The 20,851-nt window shown below is 39.5% G+C and overlaps 1 protein-coding gene across 2 annotated transcripts in view; it reads right to left on the reverse strand.

Moving 5' to 3' along the window:
* Positions 1 to 232: 232 nt before the first annotated feature.
* slc12a2 (solute carrier family 12 member 2) overlaps positions 233 to 20,851 on the reverse strand; it is a 62,181-nt gene continuing 41,562 nt past the window's right edge. The window contains exons 15-27 of one of the 2 annotated variants that reach the window (XM_053515965.1): positions 19,267 to 19,366; positions 13,507 to 13,618; positions 12,746 to 12,883; positions 12,472 to 12,578; positions 11,324 to 11,403; positions 10,812 to 10,934; positions 7,695 to 7,742; positions 6,899 to 7,021; positions 6,425 to 6,536; positions 3,457 to 3,543; positions 3,014 to 3,149; positions 1,740 to 1,807; positions 233 to 772 (exon numbers count right to left, since the gene is read on the reverse strand). In XM_053515965.1, the coding sequence (XP_053371940.1) occupies positions 637 to 772; positions 1,740 to 1,807; positions 3,014 to 3,149; positions 3,457 to 3,543; positions 6,425 to 6,536; positions 6,899 to 7,021; positions 7,695 to 7,742; positions 10,812 to 10,934; positions 11,324 to 11,403; positions 12,472 to 12,578; positions 12,746 to 12,883; positions 13,507 to 13,618; positions 19,267 to 19,366 (1,370 nt within the window). In that variant the 3' untranslated portion in view covers positions 233 to 636. The remainder of the gene's footprint in view (positions 773 to 1,739; positions 1,808 to 3,013; positions 3,150 to 3,456; positions 3,544 to 6,424; positions 6,537 to 6,898; positions 7,022 to 7,694; positions 7,743 to 10,811; positions 10,935 to 11,323; positions 11,404 to 12,471; positions 12,579 to 12,745; positions 12,884 to 13,506; positions 13,619 to 19,266; positions 19,367 to 20,851) is intronic. The other variant, XM_053515966.1, reaches the window with a different exon arrangement.

The following is a 20,851-nucleotide window of genomic DNA, read 5'->3' on the forward strand; positions in this document are numbered from 1 at the left end:
GCCAATCTGAAAGGTCCTCTAATATACCTGCATTTGGTTGAATATACACCAGGGCACGCAAGTTTAATAATCTAATTTCATTTAACTGCAAGAAGGCACATCTATAAGGCTATAAAAGGTGTTGCAAAGCATTGTGCATGGTTTTCTCCCAAGTAAGGAAAAAAAAGGAAAAAAGGAACAGGGTGATTATTGCTGCTTCGTAAAGCAAAAAAAAAAAAAAAAAACTACAACAATATATTCACAATTTATTGTCATAATTCTAGTGATGCTAATGGTGCTCAGAACAACATGCTCAGATTTACCTGTGAGCCAAAAAAGAAAAGTCAGAAACGTGACCTTAAAATCACTGAACGGTTTCTCAGATGTATATATATATTTTCCCCTCCCGATGCCTGGATGAAGCATTTCCCAAAATTCTCATTTTCAGTTTTCCGTGTGATCTCTCAGTGGCAAACATCACTGAGCTACAAACACGAAGAAGATGCTCTCAGTCTCTGTACTGTCCACTTGTCCGTCACACTCATTACCCGACAGTCCAAGGTAATCTACGCTGTTTGTGTTGGTGTGTGCAGATTTGTGTTGAGTGTCTGCTTATCATCAAGGTGTGCTTTACAGGATCGGTGAGAATCGGAACGTTTAAGAGTAGAACGTGAGGACGCTCTGATGGTTGCCACGAACCAAGAGGATGGGAGGGAGGTCCTTGGACAGGGTGTCCAGCCAGGACATGTACATAGCACTGGAGACTGCCCCTTTTCTGGCCAAGGGCATACTCCTATTAGACAAAGAGGGGAAAAAAAAAGAGCAATCAAATATAATACTCAGCCTAAAGTGAAAAAAAAGGCAGCTTGAATTGCATAATTTCTTATTCACGCATAATTACTTTTCCCTTCTTCAGCTTTATAAAACTAACACTGACGTGGTATTACTAATCCAAATAAAATGCTGGTTTTGTAAAAAAAAAAAAAAAAAAAAAAAAACTTTTATTAGATTTGTTTTTGATCCAAGTAATAATAATAGGCTTAAGTTGAAAAATACAAAGACAACAAGATTACCATCAAAAGAGAAACGGTGTCGTCTTGAACGATAGGAGCTGGAACAAAACAATCACTAACACTTGATATCGCTAAAAGCCCAAAAGTGGCAACTGGCCAATACCGTGATATTAATTCGTAACCGTCCGACCTGCATTCCAGCGCTTTAACCACTAACCCACTATCGGCACGTCGAGACCCAAGCAGTGTCCAGTAAAAGAGAAGTGATATCAAAGTGCTGTTAAGTAGAGGAAAAAAATAATGAATGGCTGCGTGTAGTTGCAGGTTTTTCACGCTGAATGTAATAGCATACTGATGACCTTATGTGCCCTGCTCTACACACACTCTGAACTGACTGAGCAATTCCTTACTACAGAAAAAGGATAAGTATCATTTTCATTCATCACTGAGCAGAGGTGTGTAAAGGTCGCGAGAGTAAAACAAAGCTGAATAACAATGAGACGTACAATAGTAAAGTGTTTTCTTTCCTTTAAAAGTGATCAGTGAGATTCTCAAGCCCTGAGTGTATTAAGTTTAGCTCCAGACTACTACGACTACCAAGATCACTATCTCGGGGTTACGGTGCTCGTTCTCTCTAAGCTTGGCCCCGCCCCTAAACGGGTGAAATAAATAAATAAAATACTAGGAGCGCACACAACTGAACTGCTGAATGACTCCTGCAGATGTCCAGTAGTCAGCTCTACTTACATGACAATGAGGTTGGCTGTGCTTGAGTGCTCCTTCAAAAGCTCGTTCAGTCGGATTTGACGATTACTCTGCAAAGCAAACACACAAACACGAAAGAAGCAGGTTAGCATGAAACACTGGTGTCGGGTTACAAACACCCTTATTTTACCTGCATCTATCTTTTATCCAGTAAATCATGGCTGCTATGACTGCTAATGTCCCACGCATACAACCCGTCCTGTATACAACGAGAGCAATTACGATGCTGTTCTTATTTCAGGTCATCTCTCTGTATGTCTGGGGAAGCTGATAGGCCTCTCGGATGACAAAACAAACTATAGTTAATGAAACTCCGATCAGCCATAACATTACCACCAAATAACATTAATATTAATTAGCAATTATATGCAAGTAAACAGGATCATGAGCACCCGAGGCTCAAGGGACCAAAGAAAAGCCTGTCCGGTCTGATCACACAGAAAAGAAAGAACAAATTATTAATTAATTAATTTATTTATTTATTAGTTAATTAATTAATTAATGTAAAAAAAAAAAAAAATTGATGCCGGAGATCCCCATCTGATCAAGCACCAGACAAACAAGTCTGACCCATGGAGACCCCACAGAATCCGTCCTGTATATATGTATAGGGCCACCCACGAGGGCACAGAGACGGCCAGGGGGAACACGAAAAGTTATTACTGTATGTTAATGGTTTTAATCTTATGGCTGATCGGTGTACTGTATGTGCAGCACATTTCCTGTAGTGAAATCCCATTCAGTAATCCCTCACCTATAAACCGTAAAGTTTTTATTAAAAAAATTGTTTTAGGTTTAGGAGTACAAGACATGAAGGAAGGTTATTACAGTATATTTTGGTAGGGGCTGATAAGGAGAGGAATATCTGACGGATCTCTCTAAAAAGAAAACAAAACATAATCGTTTGATCATCACGAGGAAGGTGGACTTTGCTCCCAAAACCTGCAGTTACACCGTATCTACTGTATCTACTTGTAAGATCCTCATATGAGGACTGCTGTGTTTAACTCTTGTGCCAAACTTTTTCCTGTTAAAAAACAATACTCACATCTAATAATTTCCAAACAAACAGAAACGGCCAGGAGAAAAATTACAATATACTAAACATTAAAGTCTGGATCTCAGGAGGCTCATAAATTTAAAGAGCCAAAAGTGTACTGAGAGTTGAAGGTCAGATTTAGTCATAGGAATAGTTTAAATAAGCAAGACTAATGGTGTCTGTGTTAGTTGCATTGAGATTGCGGTTTCATCCCCACCTTGGCCTTGTAAAGCTCTATCTCGTTATCGGTGATCCTCCAGGGCTCGTCGGCCTTTAACTTATCCGCTGCCTCCTGCTCCATGTCATCTTCTCTCAGCCTATACGGCTCAATCATTTGGGAAAACTCTTCTAGTCTGCAAAATACACACACAATATATATATATATATATATATATATATATATGTGATGTACACAAAGATGAAGTCCTTTCTCTGTTAATCATTTCATGTGCAAACCTTGTCGGCTACATAACGTGATATTACATTGATATCCAAGTGATCACTGTTAATTATATAATACAATAGGATATAATAACTCGTGCATTAATATTTCCAAAGGCTATTGTTTTTTTCCCCACTAAAAAACTGGGATTAAATTAATGAGAATCTTTAACATAATCTTGTACTGTATGTTCAGCAAATAGGAAGCTGTGGTCCTACCTCTCAGTCTTGGGTTTTGTATTGATGTCCCCAAGAACTGTGATATCAGAGAAGTCTATCCTGAACTTGCTGAGCAGCGTGGCCATCCTGAAGAAAGTAAAAGACAAAAAACAAAGCAGATTACTAAACACTGTTTAGTAAGCCATTCTGGTCAACATACTGTAGTATTGTGAAAGCGTGAGATTCACAATAAAGAATGTGATAGCTTGCTGTGAATTGAAATCTGAATTAGTTGAAAAAATGTCAGTTGCTTTGAAGGAGATCATGTGCAGGAATCTCCCTAGAGAGCAATTTCTTTAGGTCTTTAAATAGAACCAAGGGAGGGAAAAAAAAAACTAAACAAACAAAAAAAAAAAACCCAGGATAAAGTAAGCTGATGGAACATCAGGAGAAAGTTTTGGACAAAGCTGAAGACCTTGATATATATATATTACATACATACATACATACATATAAATGTTTTTAATGATAACACCATCAAAGTAATGCTTAGGGGAGTTTTTACAATGGAATTAGGTACAATTTTAAGAACAAATCACGATGACTCATTTCATCTCCGTCCATCTTAAGGCAATAAATATTATGCAAAATAAGACAATTTGTTGAAAAACAAACAGAAAAGGACTTTAATAAAAGCATAAAATAAAACACCCGGCGCTTATGCGCTTATGGTGATGCCAGAGATCCACAGTTGGATTCCTTCCACATTATTTTCCATCACGTCCACCGATGCACTATGAAGTATAAACCACTCTCCAATAAAGGAATACATAAAACCATCACTCCGTTCGGCTGCATTTGATCAGCCACTTAACGTAAAAAAAATAATAATAAATAAATAAAAACAACAATCCGAGGCAGACAATTAGAGTTTTATATACAGCAGGCAGTTCATTGGAAGCGAGCGGCCTCGGGCACGCTGTGAAAGGAGCGAGCGCCGGCACGCCGCTAAATTTAGCAAACAAAGGAGCAGCAAGCAGCTGCACAGGACAATGGGAAACATTTGTGTTGGACAAAGCGGCCACGTGGGTTCAGAGCACTATTTGACACACACGGAAAGAGAGCGATAGTGACAAACACTATGTGTAAATTGTTGTTATCTGAAGAGAAATGGCATTATTAATGTTCTTTATTTAAGGGTCAGTCTGGAAGCTTATTAGTCTGCACTGAGGCAAGTAGCTTATAAAATACCCCGGAGGAAGGGAGTGTATATTAGTGGCATAAATAACAGCATACTGACCAACCTTTCATTCTTTTTACAAATTAATGTCAAACTGTAGTGTACAGTTCATGGATACAGGGATACACCGTAAAGACCAGCTAGTCTGTTTCAGACCAAATGCAGCCTTTATATGCAGTAATGCACTTTACTTACTTTTCAAATATTCTTGAAAAAAATAAAAAGTGCACACAAACTTCTACTGTACTGTTAAAAAGAATATAAAAAAAAAAACTTAATTTTTTTTCCCCAGCCTTCTGCAATTTTAAATGTAGTACTAGTTAATCTTTTGGTTGTTTAATTGCAGCTTTTGATCATGGAACCTAAAACCCTTAGCCCAAATCGATCAACATTAATGCTAATAAATAATAAGCTGATATTCATTATTCACTTGTGGGTTCACTGACACAATAATGGGTTTTTATTTCCTTTAATCAACCTCAAACATTCTCTATTTACCCCTGCTGGAAGGCGAAGACGGACCTTACACAGGAAATAGATTACTAATGGTCAATTCGTAAGATAGGGGGTGGGTTTTCTGGGATGTCCCCTACAGCTGTCAAGCGGTCCAGGATAATTTGCTGATCTGCCCAATCTGCAGTTTATATACGGATGGGGATGGATGTGTACATTCGAGTGAAAAACAATTAGCCTAAAAATGCAAAAAAAAAAAAAAAAAAAAAAGAAAAAAAAAAAATTTGAGGAGTAGATCCACTATTTTTAAGCAAACCAAAAGAGACTACAGTCCCGCCTTCTTGCTTTCTATTGGCTTTTACAGCGGACGAGATAACTGTAGTATATAAAGTATAACTGTAGCTTTCATGACCTGATGTGTACAAGTTGACACTCCTTACAGTTAGTTTAATGCTTTACTGAATACAACAAGTGTTTAAGTCAAACCGGGACTTACGGTCATTTAACTTAATCATCAAGCATGAAGGAAGGTGTAAAACTGATTGAAGAATTTAAGCACAGGTGGCGTAATGAGACCGCTGTACGTCTGCGAATGACAATCCCGGCTGAGGCGACTCGATCCCTGCTGATCCCATCCACATGTTTGGGACATTAAAGGCTGGAGGTCTAGAGAGAGCTGATTGGCCAAGGGATGAGAGGTACTTAGTGCACTCACATTAATCACGGCTCTACAGCCAATCAGGGGCGTCCGTGAGCTCATGCAAGAAGGAGTAGCGCAGAGTGTGTTACGCCGGCCCCAATGGAGCAGTTTGAAAAAGATGCGGTCAGGTGGCATCACATGGTTCAGAGGAAACACGTGATGGGTCTTCGGCCCTCCTAACTGAGTGGTAGTAGTAGCCTTAATGTGGGAGCCCCCTACTGGTTGGGAGGAATTGGAAACGACTAAATTAGGGAAAAAATCTGGGGAAAAATGCACACAAAAAAGTGTGTTCCTAAGAAGTGCTTCAGACGTGATGCATGGCTCCAGTGTACTGAGAAAACTTTCTACCTTGATGGTATCCAAGCGCTAGTGAAACACTGGGATAAGTGCATTGTGTAGCAGGGGGTTATATAGAGAAATAAGGGTAGTTTTTCCTTTCATAACAGTGTTAATTTGCGTGATCAAAAGTCCTGGTTTAACTTAAACAGCCCTTGTACTATACAAGATCAGAGAAATTTCTTATTTAGAAAAATTCAGCCTTGCAAGCCTTGGAAAATAAATGTACACCTCTAAAATAATTACAGTAAATTATTATTATGAATATTATAATAAGATTATTGTAATAAGATACTAACGATCTGCGGTCATGATCGATCCTGTTGATCTTCCCGCCGATGAACACGCGGATCTTACAATCCTTCCACTTTTTCTTGTTGGTAAGCAAATACGGGATGAGCAGCGTGAGACCTGCCAGAGCAAAACATGTATTCAAGATTCAAAGAACTTTATTAAACCCAGAGAGAAATTGCTTTGTCTTGGTTATACGGTTGCGTTGATTAATTTATCGGGAAGAAAGTAAAAAATTTGATTAGACAAGGAAAAAAATGTAAATTAAATAAAAAATAAATAAAATAAAAAACAATAAATAAAAGTAAAAATAGAATTAAATATAGCACGCAGTAAGTTACATATTGCACTAAAAAGTAAATAATATCCCGATATTGCACTTGAAATGTAGTGTAAATGGAAAAAAAAAAAAAAAAACTAAATCAATTCATAAATCTTTTTTTTTTTGGTAAGCAAAGTAACGTTTCAGTTTTCTAACACACCACCGTCGTCGAACAGCCACCAGACATCCACTGTTCCTTTTCCCTGCTTCTTCTGAAACTGCTGACTGGCCTCCAGCAACTTCTGATCGTCCACATTCAGGGGCGCTGTGGGACTCGCTTTATCTAAACAAAAACACAGCACCACACACATACTTGTAAAGAAGCGACACACAAAACATGCTGCGTTATTAAATCTGATTGCAGGGTGAAGCATATCGAAATAGAAAAAAAGAGCAAGAGAGGAAAATGCAGGGGCTTTTATCTTGAGGCACAGAATAATGAAGTCCCTGAAGAGAGAGCTTTACACACCTCCAAGCACACACACTGCACTGATCACACAGTATGATTACGCGCATACTGTACTGCCAGTAAGTGCTACTGTCATTCAGAGCTCATCACCACATTACAAGCTCTAGTGTTTGCACAGATTTGTGGAGTTTTTATAGATTTCTTTTCTTTTTTTTTTTTCTTTTTTTGGAAGCAGATCTAGCAGTGAGGTGCAGCAGGAGGAATCCAGGAGAGAAAGGAAGACGATTCATTAGAAAACACACACAGGGAGAGAGAGACAGATTTCTCCAGCTATTATGGAGTGCATGGTGGTGTACAGGAATAGAAGCCAGCGGAGGAGGGCGAGAAAAAACAGCATGAAAACTGAAGGAAGAGAAGAGTTATTCTTAACGGACTGTCAACTACAGTAGGTAGATAAGGTATAAAAAAGAGAGAGAGACACACACACACACACACACACACACAGAGAAAGATGGATAGAAAACAAAACCTAAGATGCACTGCCTGCCTTTTTTCAATAGGGGCTGTGTAGGAGCTTTGCCATCCTCATCATCTTCTGGATGAAGTGAAAAAAAGAGGGAGAGGGAGAGAGATGGAGAGAAAAAAACAAAACAAAAAACAGAGGAGGTTTAATGCCAGCTGCTGTCGTGATAAGAAACACATGCGAGGTACAATGAGACGTCTGTTTTGTTAACATCATGGTTCCCAATGAAACCACGCTGCTCTCGATACAGGGGAGATAATAAACAAACAAACAAACAAACAAACAAACTAAATCCAATCAGATCAACGCAATGTACATTATACAATTTTTACACACACACACACACACAAAGATAAGCCTCGTAAGAACTTAAGCACATCTGCGAGTCAATCTGATAATCATCTCAATCTCGAATTCATCCTTCAGCAGGTGAAATTCTCAGGAATGACTCTGGCACACCTCGGGGTGTTTAGGAACACAAACTGGTGTTGTAGTGAAAGATCTTCAGGGTCACTTTGGTGCTTAAGTTTAATGACAGCATGCGGTGATGGTGAGGAGACACGAATGAACGGTGATGATGAAAAAGGTTAATTTTTCCCTTAAACTACAACATTGGTGTGTGTGCACGTGTGTTTGTGAGAGAGAGACTGAAGCTGGGATTAGGCCAATAGAATCCTTAACCCACGTCTGATCACCGTATGAATGTTCACGAGTCTGTCGAGATGAGTACTGAATACACGTTCTGTAATAACAGCATGCAACAGCTGTAACGAACACTGCTGCAGCTATCTCGGTCATAACATTAACACTAACACACACATCGACTGCAATCAGAGCTGCAGCAGGAGCATGTGCGCTATAAATACAGTCATATTTACATATGAAACAGGAAATACACTTCCCATGTGAGAAGCAGAGACGGGCGGAGAAATTAAATGCAAAGGAAAAAAGAAAGAGAAAAGAGAGAGAGACAGCAAGAGTAAAAGGGTGTGGAAGGTGAGAAAGAGAAAAAGAAAATGTGATCAGAAAACTTTGATAAAAGAATGATTGTGAAAAAAAAAGAATGTGAGAAAAAAGGGAAAAAAAGAGTGAAGGGTGATGAAAGAATTCGAAAAAGTAAATAAAAAAATTATAGAACTATTATAGGTGAAAAAGGAGGAAATTATTAGAAAGAATAAAAAAAACTTGGAAAGAGAGAAAAAAAAGCAGAGAGAGAAAGGGAAAAAAGTTGAGAGAAGACGGAATGAAGGGCAGAAGTTGAAAGAAAAAAGACAAGGGAAGAGAGGGAAAAGAAAGATGAAAGAAAAACCTAATTGAAAAAAGAAAGAAAGAAAGAAAGAAAGAAAGAAAGAGGAAGCAAGAAAGGGTTTAAGGGTGAAAAAAAAAAGGAAGAAAGGGAAACGGACATGAATATGTAGAAGAATTTTTTTTTTTATAAAACCGAAAAAGTATAAGAAATGAACTGAAAAGAAAAAAAGTAAATAAAAAGACAGAAATAAAAAAAAGAAAAATGACAAGACAGAATGAAAAACAAGTTATAAAAAAAACGAAATAAGGAGAGGGATGGTTGGTTGAGAGAAAAAGAATTTGAGAATTTAAGAAATTTCAGACAATAAGGAAGAGAATAAAAAAAGTGAGAAACAAAGTTGAGGAAAACAATGAAGAGGAAAAAGGAACAAAATATAATGTGGATTTAGTAAAGAAATGAATAGGAGAGTGTGTTGGGGAGAGAGGCGAGGTATTACAGTGTATACCTGCACCATGTGTGTGTGTGTATGCACATGCATCTGTGTGTCAATCGGAGCTGCTGATTGGCCGGCTGTAAAGTCTGTAGTGACGACAGCAGACGCCGGATGGAACGAAACGCGCCGTCTCTCTCTCAGTCTAAACATCATTATGGTGCAGTTTGTAGCTGGATGTAGAGACGGACTGATGGAACAGATCCCCGACTCTCCATCTGGACGCTTAATGAGTAGAAGCTGCCTCGTCCCTAAAACTCTCACAGCTCGTTTCCCCTTATGAGAACTGCCCCCCCAGGCCCTCCTCCTCTTGACCCTTGCTTGGGGTCAACACGTACAGTTAAAAGGAAATCTGTCCCTTTCTAGAGTTTCTCAGCTACCCAACTCATCGTGACATCTCACGAAAATACTGTGGTTGCACTGTTTTCCCATCCTCGCTGCTTCCTGTTTGTAGGAATTAAATCCTGGTTTGTTTGTCACCCAGCTGTGGGGGATGTGTGTGTTTGTGTAAGTGTGTGTTAGTGACTGGAACACATGGTCCCAGTTGGACGGTCGGGATCACAGGGGTCTGGGATACACCACTTCCTCTGTGAAGAGCCTAAGACATGCGTACTAAAAATGTCAGCAATGCGAAAAAGATCGAGCCCTTGAGGAAAAAAAAAAAAAAAAAAAAGTTATTTCATAAGAAGGGTCGTTCAAGTCAAATCGGGACTCTTACAGAACGGTTATGAGAGTAAAAACTACCTTTATCTCTCTTTATAATTCCCCCGCTACACCAATGCACTTATCCCAGCGTTTCACTACTGCTTGGATACCATCAAATTAGAAAGATTTCCATGACACATGTTTGAAACACTGGCCTCCCAGGAACTCTAAATGGCACAAACATGTAAAAATGGCTTAGAGTTTACGAGATGTAGCAATAGCGGAGTTCCTGTAATGTGCAAGTGGCGTTTTCTAAATTATTTGTTGGAGACAAGTTATCTATCGATTTTTAAGGATCATGATTTTAATTTAAAAACACTGAATGTGCACATGGATGACTGCAGTGGGCTCTGAGTCACCTCAGCAGGTTCGTTAATCTCAGACGTACAGTCCTGACCTCACTCCAAGCCATTTCCACATGTTTGGACTCTTAACTTAAAGTCTTATTTAATGTCAATCCTCCTTTCAGGACAAAAGTCCCGGTTTGACTTGAACACCCCTTGCATTAAGTATTATAGCTTATTAAAATTTTACAATTTTTATCAACCAAAGGTGTACCAGTCCCGGTTTGACTTGAACACCCTTAGTAGAAAACATTCGAAGGTTATTTTTAACAATAAAGATGAGGAAAATCTTTATTCTGTTTCAAACCAATAAATGTCTTTACCTGTTTTTAAAAAGAAGTATAAGTGCTAACCTTTTTGGACAGCTGGGCTGTTCTGCACGCTCGTGGTCTTCGAGGAGAGCTTGGACGAGTCTCCGTCTGAGTCTTTGCTCAGGTCGATGGACACCACTACGTCCTTCATGCCTGAGGTATCGTCTTTGGGCACAGAAGCATCACATGTGCATTAGGCAGTATTCTTTTATGCTCCCGTGCAAGGCACCAAGGTCAAAACAGTTACGAAAAGGAATTTAGCGTGAACAGTAAATAGTCTGTTAACGGCACACCGCCTCATTACAAGCCCACTTTCTTTCAAATAAACAAAAGACGGCTGTCTTTAAAGCGGTAAATTTGATACGCACCACTTTAAAAATGTACCACATTTGTGTCTTTTGAGCCGAGCTTGCATGTTGTTAGTTGCACTAAACAATTTAATGACCTTTTTTCAATAAGAATCAATGACCTAGAAAAATGCATGCAGATTTACAATATAATCATTTTTTATGATTAATCAAAAATTATAGAAAAAAATATGAGCTGCACTCTACCTTGGCCTTGAATATGAGAAATATCAAGCCCTTCTCTCAGTCTGAGAATGACCACGCCGTACTGGAAGTCGAAAGCATCACTAAAAAAATACACAAATAACGATTAGTTAGTGTCTCGTGGGAGGATGTTGGACAACAACCGGATCAGTTCACCACAAGTCTACGTTAGAACTGCGCTTTTCCACCAGATCGGAACAATTAGTGTAAATACTGCGGCTGAACGTGCAAACAAACGAGTGCGAGCACGTGTTACGGTGAACGACGGGGCAGAACTTGGATACGGCTTAAAGAAGGACTGAGAGCATTTGAAGAATCGTCTACATATTTTTAACAGATGCCTCCACATTGTGTGTATTATGCTTTGAAGAAGTAACGGCTTAGGCTTATGTTTCGGTAATAATTATTATGTAGCCTTGAGCATGTGATTTTTCAATTTCGATTTTTTTATATTTTATTATAGTTATCTATTTAGCAGTGGACAATAATGCACTGTAGCCCAAACACTTCAATTAAAGAGAAACCGAAATTATAATGCAGTGGATAAGTACAGATAAGTAAGAGACAGTGAGGCTGCTATGAAAAGGAAAATATTAGTTTTTTCCCCAAAACACTGATGATTTTTCATTAACCTCGTAGGGAGATGTATTCTCTGTACACAACAGCAATTTGACTATTTTATGATTTAAACAATGACAATTGATTCAATTATAAGCCATCGCATAATATATGTAGTAAACAGTATGTACCAGCATATACAGTACTGTCAAAAAGGTCTTGAGACACCACTCATTTCTGCATATTTTGCTGCCAGACTTCCTTGTATTTTTTTTTTTAAACAGACAGACAAACTTATCTTTTAAATATAAAAAAAAAAAAAACTTAAACCATGAACCAGTGAGAAACTGGTGCAGATGAAGAGAGATGTTCAGGCCGGTGATTTGAATATCGCTGATGCTGAATGCTAAGTGGTTGGAACGTACGAAAGGGGAAATGAGGTTGCTGCTAAAGTTGTTACATACAGTAGAAAACCAAACAAAGATATAAGGGGGGGCGGAAGACTTGACAGTACTGTATACCAACAGCCCCCTCTGTAATACCACTAGTACTTCCACCCAGAAATTTCATGTGTGTAAAGAGACTCGACTTACTGCATCATATTGACGTAGGTCTCTGTATCCTTCATATCCGCATTCATCCAGTCGTTCTTAAAGCCCAGCACCAGTGTGTTTGGTCTCAGTCTCCCGAGTCCGGCAGCCTAACACACAGACAGAAGTAAGCTCAGAAAGCTAGAAAATGATGGAGCTGCAACACACCAGCTAACACACACAGAATAATAACTGTAAATAAAATGAAAGAACTGCTTTAAACGTAAAAACTATAAAGCTGCAAAATTATAGCAAATAACCGTAGATAAACACACACCTGCAGAAGGTACTGGGTGCCCAAGCGGAGGTCCTCAGCAATAACGGGGGTGTAAAAAGCTTTAGTGTTGTTGAGAAGCCAGCGCTGGTAGCGCAGCATGTCATTGTTCAACTCCTTAAAGTTGGGCCTCCGAGAGCTCTGATGATGAGACCGGGGGAAAAAAAACATGACAAAAAAAGATGACATCACTACTCATTATGTGCCGTTAATTGATCCACAAACCTCAAAGCTTTCAGCAGTGGTAATCACCAAACCCTAACTAGGAGTCTTTTTTTTTTTTTTTAATAACGGGTCCCATGACACGAAATGGGCAGAATAATAAATCCAGCGGTACATTTATGACCGATTGAGTCCTGTTTGTCTCTAGTAGGTGCCAGGAAAGTGGACAGTCAGCCCAGTGTTTGGTTTTGTAATGGAAGACGGAGCGGTGCGAGCCAGCGGAAGGGTGCCGTGTTCTTTTGGGTCCAGTTGTGGGTAAAAGTGTGTTTTTGATTACTGTGGTCTGCAGGGTCTGGCAAAAGAACGGCTGTAAAGAGCTTTTCACGTCTAACTCTTACATCATGGCTGTTCCCAGCGCTGGCATAATGGATGCTTTATTGATCCATGTAGGACTATTACAACATATAAAACACAAACATGCGTGTGGAACATTTCATATTTAAAATCCACATAAATGATTTATAAACTGATAAAAGGAAATGTATGATGCAACTTCATAGATACAGCAGCAAAGGAGTGCAACATACTGCAAAAGAACTTACAGTTCGCACGTGGCCACACATCAACAGGCCAACATTCTTGGTGAAGGCATGGACCAGATGAAGCAGAGCAGGCCGAGAGTTAGGGGCTCCGGTCATCACCAAACACTGTGGCCTGTGAAGTCGAAACAAATGGATGTTCATGAGCCTGTGAGTGTGTGAAAGCTTTAAACATCCCACTGTATTTTTAAAAGGTACGCAATCCGTAAAGTTTCTGTACAGGATAGAGAAATGCTACAAATGTTAAACCTGATAAAATTATATGTTTCAAAAAATATATTATATAATATAATATAAGCCAAGGCCTTTCATGTCTAAGCACTACTCTGTAAAGTGGGTCCTAATTAGCACCCGTTATTGATCCATGCATTTCAGTCCCCGAGCACTTGCCTCACCAATAGGCACTAATTAAGTCAATAACTTGGCCTTATAAATTTGCCTAATGAAATTAAGAGAGATGTATGTCAAATTAGGACAAATTAATCTTTTCTGATTATAAGAACTTGACACAGAACATGAGCATGTTCAGCTGATAATGCCAAACAAGATCGGTATGCTGCCTTCATCAAAAAACACATCTCAACCACCCGACACTTAGACTTGTACAGTACATAGCAGTTTCTCTTTATAAGCACCTGATAACTGTGGACTTGATCAATGTATTTAAACTGGAAAAGGTTTGTCAAAAGAATTAGATCTAACAGTTCTCACAAGCATCATACATGTAGTAGAGACAAAATGTCAGCCTTATACTGTATGAGGACATTCAGGTCGTCAGAGGTTAGGTTATGACTCCGTAAGGATATCTTGTCAAAGACAGAGTCCAAGTTTGATATAAAAAAACACTAACACTAAGCTGACTTTGGCGGCACGGTGGTGTAGTGGTTAGCACTCTAGTCTTGCACCTCCAGGGTCAATTCCCGACCAGGGTCGATTCCCGTCTCTATGTCCATGGAGTTTGCATGTTCTTCCCGTTCTTGGTGGGTTTCCTCCGGGTACTCCGGTTTCAGTCCAAAGATATGCAGGTTAGGCTAATTGGCATTCCCAAATTGCGCATAGTGTGTGATTGAGCGTGTGTGTGTGTGTGTGTGTGTGTGTGTGTGCCCTGCGATGGATTGGCACCCTGTCCAGGGTATGCCTTTGGAAAAATGTTGACCTTATTTTCTAGCAGTTTTGTCATGATTTTGCCATTTCAGATTAACCATTGCATTTTTTTTTTAAATGCTGCTTGAAAAAATGCATTATCTAGTGTCTTCTACATCCCTAAGCTAGTGTCGATGTGACTGACAGGACAGTGTCAGTTCTGCTCCCTCAGGCCCTGGGCACACCGAGCTGGAGCTTTGTCTGATTCAAACTCGCAATATTTCATTGATCTGATGTTTACTCTTCACTTAGACGCCGGCCTGATTTCCTTTTGGCCACCACACCGCCGGTAATTGGACACTAAACGACTTATTTTCCCTGACAGCATGGCATTAATACCGAGCACTCTGCTGGATGTTGATAAACAAATACTAAATCTGACCTCACTATAGAGTGATATTGGTCAGAAAACAGTTCTTACTGTAGGTAGGTCAGAAAAAAGACACGTACAAAGTTTGGCATAAAACTTTTGATGGACGTGGTCGGGAATGCGTTTGTCATGATGCCTAAGGCAGATAGTTTGGTGTCAATAAACAAAAGCATACTTGATATGGTTTCACTTCCTGTTGCTTTTAATATCCCTTAACAGTATCTTCTTTTAGATCATGATGCCCAAGATAGGCATGAAGTTTGGTACAAATACATAAATGCATTCATGAGATACATCTTTATTTCCTGTTTGTTCCTCCTCGTAGTATTAGTATATGAAATGTCTTTGATACTCATAAGTCTTGGCACCCAAGACAGGTACACACATCAGTGGGTACAACATCCCATACTGACGTTAGCTACTGCTGTTTCACCGCATCCATGATATTAGAAGTGGTATGTAATTCTGTAAGGCAGAGGAAGCGTATGGCGAGAGTCACAAACACAAGTATACAAGCAAAACTAGTGATTTCGGGGTCAGGTCATCTGCTGTGGATTTTATTAAATGTATTACTGACACATTCCTCTGAACACAAACGTGCATTGGATAATGGTTGTCCGGTCCAGCGTGGACATGATGGTGATTGTGGAAAATCTGTGTGTGCAACTTTGGCTAGACGAGAGTGCCAGATTGTTTGCCCAATTATGTGGTTAGCTCAATCTATGTGCAGGAAAATGCTCCATTAGGAAATCAAATTCAAGAGACTCCACGCGCTCTTATGGTGGAATATCATTACTCTTAGCACTACACGCTTGCCTCAGAACTATTTTTTTTCTTTTCACATGACCTTAAAAGATCATCTTTTTGGTCAAGTATAGAATGTGAGAAATTTAGATTAATATACTTCAAAGCACATACTGTAAGAAAAAGGGATTATGGCTAAGCAAAGGCTAAGAGTAGCTCATTTGATTATCGTGGCATTATCAGACGGTCCCTAATCCTCCAAGGACTTATTGCCATGGGAACACTAACGGGCGCCCACATGCTGGGTAAAGTTTCCTCCATTTCAGCTCCTACAGTGTGTGCCAGCTGAATACTGGCCTAATCTTAATGAGATTACAGTCATTCTGCATTAATCCAAATAAATGTGTTTCTTTTCCCCCAAAACTGTTCGAATAACAAGAAGTGCATGCATCTCCCAGGATTCAGAATGTGATCAGTGTGGGTGACTACCTCAGGCAGAGGGAAGGTTTGATGTGTGTTGGAAGATAAGCTTGGGGAAAATCTAATCTTGTTAGACTAAGTACATATAGTGAGTAGTTTGATTACTGTTCCACATTATAAAGAGTCATATGATACTTGATCTAAACCGTCTTTCCAGCATAACTATTCATCTACAGGAGACCCTAAAGACAGCAGCCACAAACATGTCTACATTCTTTCACACCAGAGGTTTAATTTTATCCAAGCCAGCAGGAGGAACACATGATCAAACGACTTAAATGCAAGTTAAACCAATTAAACCGGAGGAATCAGGGTTCCGGTTCACTTGGATGTAATGTGCACTTACAGCTACAACAGGTTGTTTGTGCTGGGGCGGGGAAAAAATTAAAATCATAGTCCCTTGCCTTGCATCAAATCTAGTCTATCTTTCTATGGTCTTGGCTAAGTAGATTAATTCAACAAAAAGTGTAAAATATGTTACAAATAGGTGACAAATTAAGAGGGATTGTGCCTTTTTCCTTGGCATGGTTTGGGTCCACTTGGTCCAGTATCATCTTTTAAGTCATCCTAACCTGGATTTACACTATCCTGAAATGTTTCTCATCCTATGGGGTTGGTCTCTTGTCCAGGATGACCTCACCCCATGCAAAGGGCAGAAGAGCTCACTAGATATGTTTACATGGAAAAAAGAAAGACCACTGCCATCAGTGAATACTGTTTCCATAAAGGGGTGTACTTGGTCAGTGGTAACTGTAAAAGTAATATCCACATAAAAGGCGAGACCCAAGATTCTCATCAAAACATTGGTCAAAAGCATCTTACTGTCTTCGCCAGCTACGCCAGAACAGCCTTCACTCCTCACACCCATAAATGAGCCTTGGCAGCCCATGACCATGTTGCTGATTCACCAGTTTTCCTTTTTTTGTGGATCAATTTTGGTAGATCCCGATCACTGCAGACCAGGAAAATCCCACAAGAGCTACAGTTTTTGAAATGCGCTGACCTACTGTAGTTGTCTAGCCAGCAGAATCCAGCCCTTGTCAAAGTCAATTTAATCCATAATCGCTTAATAACTTTTTCTGCTTTCAACACATCAACTTCAGGGACAAAATGTTCAGGTTCAGCTGCTGCCTAATAATATCCCACCCACTTCCAGGTACTGCTGTAATGTGATAATCAACGTTATTCACTTAGTGGTCATAATGTCATGGCTGATCAGTGTAGTGTTTCCTCCACCAAGGTTTATGCAATGCTTCTGATTGAAAAATTCATTGTAATTGGGGTGAATCGGGTCAGACAGTTCATATGGAGCTGTTTACATGATGCAGTTTTAATCTGAAAGGTCTATTATTCCTATTATTAGCGAAACACACATCTAGTGATTAGTTTGGTGAGTATGACGAAAATGATGTAAATCATCTGTTATGGCCAACGCTTTGTCTCAACTCATCCATGTAGGTATTACATAGCCTGTTTGTGTTTAGTGTTGTTTAATGATGTCATAAATAAGACAGACTGAAAAAAAAAAACCTTGGTCAACTGCATGCAGAAAGTAGAGTTGAGCATAAACAATGTAAATCAGGGATGTAACCCAAGTGATAGTATCTCTTATAAATCTGCCTATTAGGCCTGTTATGTATCTACTGCTGTACTGAAGAGAATATTAGACAAGTTCACTGATGATCAGTGAGGATTATAGCCAATGCCTGAACCAAGTGGCTTCTTGTATTGGTATTAATTTCAAAGTTTACTTTTTAGACACACACAATCATGCACAGTAGGATGTGTGGTGAAATGCTCGTCACATCTGTAGGTAACATTATTAGACTTTTCCATCCATCCATCCATCCATCCATCCAGGATCCTCTTTAGTCCAATTAGGAACCATGGAGGCCAGTGTATTTTACGTCCATTTCTACGACCGTGGCAGGACCTCCGGTTAACGCTCACAAACCACAGGCAATTTGGGAAAAGCAATTAGTCTAATCTGCATGTCATTGGATTTTGGAGGGAAACCGGACAACCCGGAGGAAACCCACCAAGCACAGGGAGAACATGCAAACTCCATGCACATACAGACCCGACACGAGAATTGAACCCAGGACCTGGAGGTGCTAGACGACAGCATTAACCACTAAGCCACCATACCGCCATTAGACTTCACATAAAATAGAATTTACTATGTATTATTATTATGATAAGGCTAGGCAGGGGCAGGTCACATTGGTGAATACTGGTTATTTACAGGCAGGTATTTGGTAGACGCCCTTATCCAGAGCGACTTACATTTTATCTGATTATAGATCTGAGCAGTTGAGAGTTAGGGGCCTTAAAGGCTCTAGGGCCCAACAATGGTAACTAGGTGGTCGTGGGTTCTGAACCTTGGACCTTTAGAACCATAGTCCAATGTCTTAACCACTGAGCTACCCAATGTAAATACTGTACATGACAAATAAATACTATACACGGACTGTCAGTTATTTTTAGGATTAATTAGAATTCTAGAACTCTCAGAATTCTAAACCTATATTCATTCTGTCTGTGTGTGTGTGTGTGTGTGTGTGTGTGTGTGTGTGTGTGTGTGTGTGTAAATGTATCAAACTGTCTGCACTGCAGAACGCAGGGTACCATGCACTGTAGCCTTCAAAAATGTTTTTTATAACAGATTTTTCAACTCCAGTCTTAAACAGCGATGAAAGTCATTCAAATGTTAAACCCATTATCAGCGACAAACACGCTAGCGTAGACGGAGTGGCTTTGAACTTTGATAAAATGTGGCTCTACCAAAATCAACAAACTACAAAGCGAGCACAACTTGACTACACACCTGCAAACACTAAAAAAAAAAAGAAAAAAAAAAAAAAGGTCGGCACATGTGCAAGCAACCTGCAATTGTTAAAAACTAAATCAGGCAACCAGAAAGGAAATGAAGCTTCACAAATTCCTGCAATGTTCATTTAAATCAAGTAGAAAATGACATCATCGTGCATTTTCAAAAAGGTGTAAACTCGGACGTTTGGGTGTACCTGAAGGTCTTTATGTGGTCGGCGACGCCGCAGAGCTGCAAGCTGTGTGTGAGGGCCTGGTGGTAGGTCAGCGCCTGGGTCGAAGAGCCCCAGTTCACATCTGCAAATGGAAACACATTTAATGTTGACCCGGTTAGCAACCAAGACACCTATTTTCCTAATCCTGACATTTATATAACTCTGTTTGTGTGCTTGTGGACTTGCGCACAAATGACCTTTCCATTACGTAAGACTGCACGTACACACACACGTAGAGACACCGCATCCACACGTGTGCACACACGCACGCGCCACATGAGACGTCGCAGCATCTGTGGCCTCAGCATGCTGGTGACCTGGAGGGCGGATGACCCTCAGACTGCCACAGCAGGTGGTAGAGGCTGCGTGCCAGACTCCTGCCCTTCCTCCTGTGGTAGTCTGCACCAGGCAGAGCCCAGCTCCTCTGTTAGTGTGGGCACCGCTCTCACACACATCAAGTGCTGCAAAAGCAGCTTAAAGTGTTCCTTTACAACACTAGAAATGTTGTCACTAATTACCTTTTAAAAACTCGGTGGCATGACACATTTGATCTCAGCTCCTAAAAGATGTTTTTCAGGCTTGCGGTGTTTACTGTAATCAAAATCAAAGGTTCACTGCGGACGTTCAATATGAATTTTATGTGAATATTTTAGGCACAGCTCACGGATTTAGTTGTTTATTATGTATACATTTTAATTATACCTACAATGGGTGTATACTCTAGTAGTATTTCTCATTCCCTCATAACTAATTCTCTCGCTTCCTCTTATCTGATACAATAATCAATCACATTTCTTATTCTATTGTTTCCCTCATATATGATTTTTCAAGAAGTCTACTTATTTTCAAGCCTATTTTAATAAGTAAAAAAGTAATCTATAGTTGGTTTCGAGTCAAATCCACAACTTTAAATATCATTTTAAGTTTGAACATTTTTGTTAGGAATATTTTGACAAAATTTTTATTGATTAAAACTCAAACTGATAAGTGTTTGACAAACATTTAACAAATTTAATTATAAATCTCGCCCTGCGTCAAAGGCGTCCCTGCGCGCCCTGCCTCAAAGGCTTCCTCCTTTTTCTTTTTTAAATCACCATAACTAATTAATCCTAATATTTAATGGTTCTAGAACACAGAGCTAAAATTGCATTTATAAAAAAAACAATGAATTTTTGATTCAATCATAAATTTACCTTTGTTCATTCTTTTTATTCATTTATTCTTTTTTTGATTCATATAATTTCATTCATACTCATTCCCCTTTCACTTTCTTATTCTTTCATTCATTTCTTTCCACATCCCGATAAAGATTACACAAAACGCTAGCCATAGAATGAGTCTATACTATAAGATCTATTTCTGTCCTTCCCCTGACTGCATCTACAACCAAAAATAGAACATTGACTCCACTGCAGTGTGTGTGTGTGTGTGTGTGTGTGTGTGTGTGTGTGTGTGTGAAAGAGAGAGTGAGAGAACGAGAGAGAGAGAGAGAGAGAGAGAGAGAGAGAGAGAGAGAGAGAGAGAGAAAGTGCTATGCTGCTGCATTGAGAGAGCAGCAGATAATGAT

Source organism: Clarias gariepinus, chromosome 17 (genome assembly GCF_024256425.1).
Source record: "Clarias gariepinus isolate MV-2021 ecotype Netherlands chromosome 17, CGAR_prim_01v2, whole genome shotgun sequence".
NCBI lineage: Eukaryota > Metazoa > Chordata > Actinopteri > Siluriformes > Clariidae > Clarias > Clarias gariepinus.